Source organism: Saccoglossus kowalevskii, chromosome 21, assembly GCF_978046115.1.
Source record: "Saccoglossus kowalevskii chromosome 21, keSacKowa6.1, whole genome shotgun sequence".
NCBI classification, from domain to species: domain Eukaryota; kingdom Metazoa; phylum Hemichordata; class Enteropneusta; family Harrimaniidae; genus Saccoglossus; species Saccoglossus kowalevskii.
This window is the reverse complement of record NC_140661.1, coordinates 25,605,514-25,609,053: the sequence shown is the minus strand read 5'-3', so window position 1 is coordinate 25,609,053 and position 3,540 is coordinate 25,605,514. Positions and strand designations below refer to the sequence as shown.

The following is a 3,540-nucleotide window of genomic DNA, read 5'->3' as shown; positions in this document are numbered from 1 at the left end:
ATGTCACCAACAAAGTTATCGTTGTTACGTAGAAATGAATTTGCCGCCCAGCTGAGATACGCCCCCTTAAGTCGGTAAATTACGACGACGCTTTGGTCCCGTTACTGGAGTGAGCAATATCATTTCAAGGTGTTACAAGGGATATCTACGAGAGATCACTTATTATGAAACAATATCAACTTAGCATTCTTTTGTGTGTGTCATCACATTTTCTTATAGGTGAGTAAAGGTATAGATGGGTAAGGCTACAGTGTTTTCACAGTAGTATATGACGTCACCATGGCGCCATGTAAGAGAATCCCCTTGTTGAGTGAATTGTGTTAGTATTTCTCAAATCACCTTAAGAATTTGTTTCTGCTAACACACGCCGTCTACGTGTAGTGGTCTTTCGTTGAATACATCATTCGTTTTGCCCGGTTTCTCTTAAATTTGTACATATCAGACTAACGGTGGTATATATATTATTTTTAGTTACATCTCAGCGATGTCCCGATGGATGGTTCGCGTTTCAAGAAAGATGCTTTTGGACTGACCAAACACCAGAATCAAACACGTGGTACGAAGCTAGTGATGAGTGTGTTGCTAAAGGCGGTACACTAGCCATTGTTGATAACATAGACGTTCAAGTAAGCAATTGTCTATATCTTGACTAGTTCCTCACACTTTACCAGAACACTGGTCTGCAATGGCTGTTCACCACTTTTCCGGAGAATTGTAACTACCGTATATTTTCAACAATATTACAGTGCCCTAAATACAAACTAGAACTTGAAGTTGTTCTATCGGAAAAAAGCTACTTCATTCACAAATGAAATAGACGAAGAAGTATAATGTTACAGTAAAGAAAATTCATTGAAACTGTGTTGCACCGCCAGTGTCCTCAATGGGTTAGAATAAATCTACATAACACATGGGAATGCTATAAATCCAGAATGTATTGTCAATATCTACAAACTACCAGAAGAAATACTAATGATGTATGTAAATGCAATGAATTGCGATAAATTATATAATTTTCCTCGCTATATCGAGATCGCTAGTTAATGCAAATTCACCGTGTTTATTTTATAGAACTTCCTTAATCAATTTACAAAAGAGAAGTGCTGGATTGGGTTGCACGATTTGGACGAGGAGGGAAAGTTTTATTGGATTGACGGTTCTCCGCTGTCAAAGGCCGGTTTTACGTAAGTCCAAATTCACTTCAATATATATTAGACATTTGTTGTTTGCCATAGCACGGACTATATCTGTTATGAAGATACATTTGGAAGTATGTTGTAGGACGGTATATCGACGTTTACAACTCGCTATGTAAAACTCAATACTTAGTATTTGTTTGCATGAAACAAGCATTACGCGACGACGACCGGTATTATTAAATCGGAGGGGTCGTCATCTGCACACGCGCAGGAATTGAGTTCCAAGCGACGATAACAACACATGCTAAAAACGCAAAGGCTCATGGGTAGACGTTTGTTTATAAACAATTACACGCTATGGCCATCTGACGCAGCGCAGGTGACGACTCCCCACTTAACAGCAAGCGAATTCTCGCTACCATTAGTACAACATAACGCACATGGATACTCTGTGTTTAACAGTTGAGCAGGCTATTGTGAATTTTATTGTCGTATGTGTTTCATCTTATATACTACCAATATAATACCACATTCCCTGTTTCATTCAATCATTTAATTGATAATAATATTGCATCTTGATAAAAGTATTATGGTATGACAAAACACATTGCATCTTGGGGGATTTGAAAATATATACAATATTGTCGCTGTTGAAGATGAATCACTGGACTCACAAGCAAGAAAAACAAGCATGATTTTGAATTTCTGGAATACCTGGTTCTTTTTTTTTTCTCACTGTTTACATTAGCTACGAAAATGTTAAATGATTGATTGAATTGAGCATAAGACAGTAACCTAACAGGATCTAAAACACCACTTTGCGATGGCTATGCAATAACAACTTCCGGGGTCATTCGAGTTCAGAAACCGACAATTTGCATATGCGTATATAGAATGTTACAGTTACTGTAGACTAATGTTTCATTGTACAAATACGTTTAAAGTGCTGGCTATGGTAATTATTAAATTTCATATTTAGTTGTACTATTTTGACCGCACTGTAGAAAACCTACAAAATAAAACGCAAAATATAGTACACATGTATAAGAAGCTGGAGGTCCTAATTATGTGAAAGAATCACTCAGAGCCGTCGCTATAATATGTCCTCTGCTATCTCCTGAAATATGTTCTCATAAACTAATCAATCATTATTTATTTACAGCTCGGTGCTTATTGACTATATACTAGTTTTATTTCTAAAATATATAATTTTGTTTATTTAACTTGAACATCGAAAGACCTTTTATTTGACGAGAATATCATTGTTCCGTTCACGCGGTGATTTCATATTTCCGCTACAACTCGGGTTTATCTGCGTTTTTGATTGTGAGAAAAAAAGAAATGCTTATACACTGGCGAATTCTACGCAATGCGATTTGTGTTTTCTCGTTACTGACCAATGCTGCGTACTCCCATGTAGATATTGGGGAGTTGATGAACCCAACGAACAAGAGGAAAATTATGCTGATTGCGCTGAAATGACGAAAGAAGGATTTTGGAATGATAAAAAGTGTGATGATTTAGAATGGACAAAGGGATATATGTGTCAGAAAGATATCGGTAAGTTTAATAAACAGTGATGTATACTTTTTAACCTTCAAATATTTGTCCAAACAATGTTTAATACTATCTGTAATCTCTTGGTATGTAAGATTTTTTTGTCGGTGTTTTTACAACTTTTTAATTATATATAATTCTCCTGTCTGTTTTCTATAGGTCCAGAACCAACGGATTCTAGTGAGTATAGTTTGTCTAATACCAATGTATAGTCCAATTGGTTACTAAATAGGCCGTATTCATTAGTATGTTGGACTCACTTCTTCGCTGCCTATTGTAAAATACCACCTTGTTTGTGTGTGTTCTGCGGACTATTCTGCATCTAGAAAGTTATAATAACCTCGTTCGGTGGGAGACGAAGTGCAATACACACACATACAATAAATTGGCAATTATTAGCGAATTGGAAGTATTTCCGATAACATCTCGCCGGTTAATTCCCTTCAATCATAATATTCACCTGTCCTTTCCTACAAATCTGTATACCCATACTAATATCGAAATTCTGTTTTATCTTGAAGGTCTTAGTGGAGGTACTGTTGCAGGAATCGTCCTCCTTGTCACAAGTTGTTTTTTACTATGCCTTGTAATAGTATTTGCCTGCCTACTACAACGCGAGGACCGTTTACATATTCCCTTCTTCAAAGGTGAAAAAGAAGTGGCATAGAAAATTACATTTCTTGCCTTATTTTTTATTTGATAGGGTTTATTTCAAGTAATACTCAATATGTGTTCCTTTCAACACAGTAATCACACTGTAGAAAAGGTTTTCACTTTGTACCATGAATCTCATTGTATCTTATTTGCTTTCAATACAATCATATACAATAAATCGGTAAAACAA

At 36.0% G+C, this 3,540-nt stretch overlaps 1 protein-coding gene across 1 annotated transcript; it reads left to right on the top strand.

Annotated features, from left to right (window-relative positions):
* Positions 1–279: 279 nt before the first annotated feature.
* Positions 280–3,540, top strand: LOC146729823 (CD209 antigen-like protein C). The gene is made up of 6 exons (XM_085495104.1): positions 280–289; positions 472–626; positions 1,072–1,184; positions 2,560–2,699; positions 2,856–2,876; positions 3,218–3,540. Exons 1-6 carry the CDS (start codon positions 280–282, stop codon positions 3,361–3,363), a joined length of 585 nt encoding a protein of 194 aa, XP_085351230.1. The 3' UTR covers positions 3,364–3,540.

Excerpts from the sequence above, each read along its gene's own strand:
- LOC146729823 (XM_085495104.1), top strand. Across the intron at positions 1,185-2,559 it reads CTGTCAAAGGCCGGTTTTAC|ATATTGGGGAGTTGATGAAC; the intron begins GTAAGTCCAAAT and ends ACTCCCATGTAG. Across the intron at positions 2,877-3,217 it reads TCCAGAACCAACGGATTCTA|GTCTTAGTGGAGGTACTGTT; the intron begins GTGAGTATAGTT and ends TTTATCTTGAAG.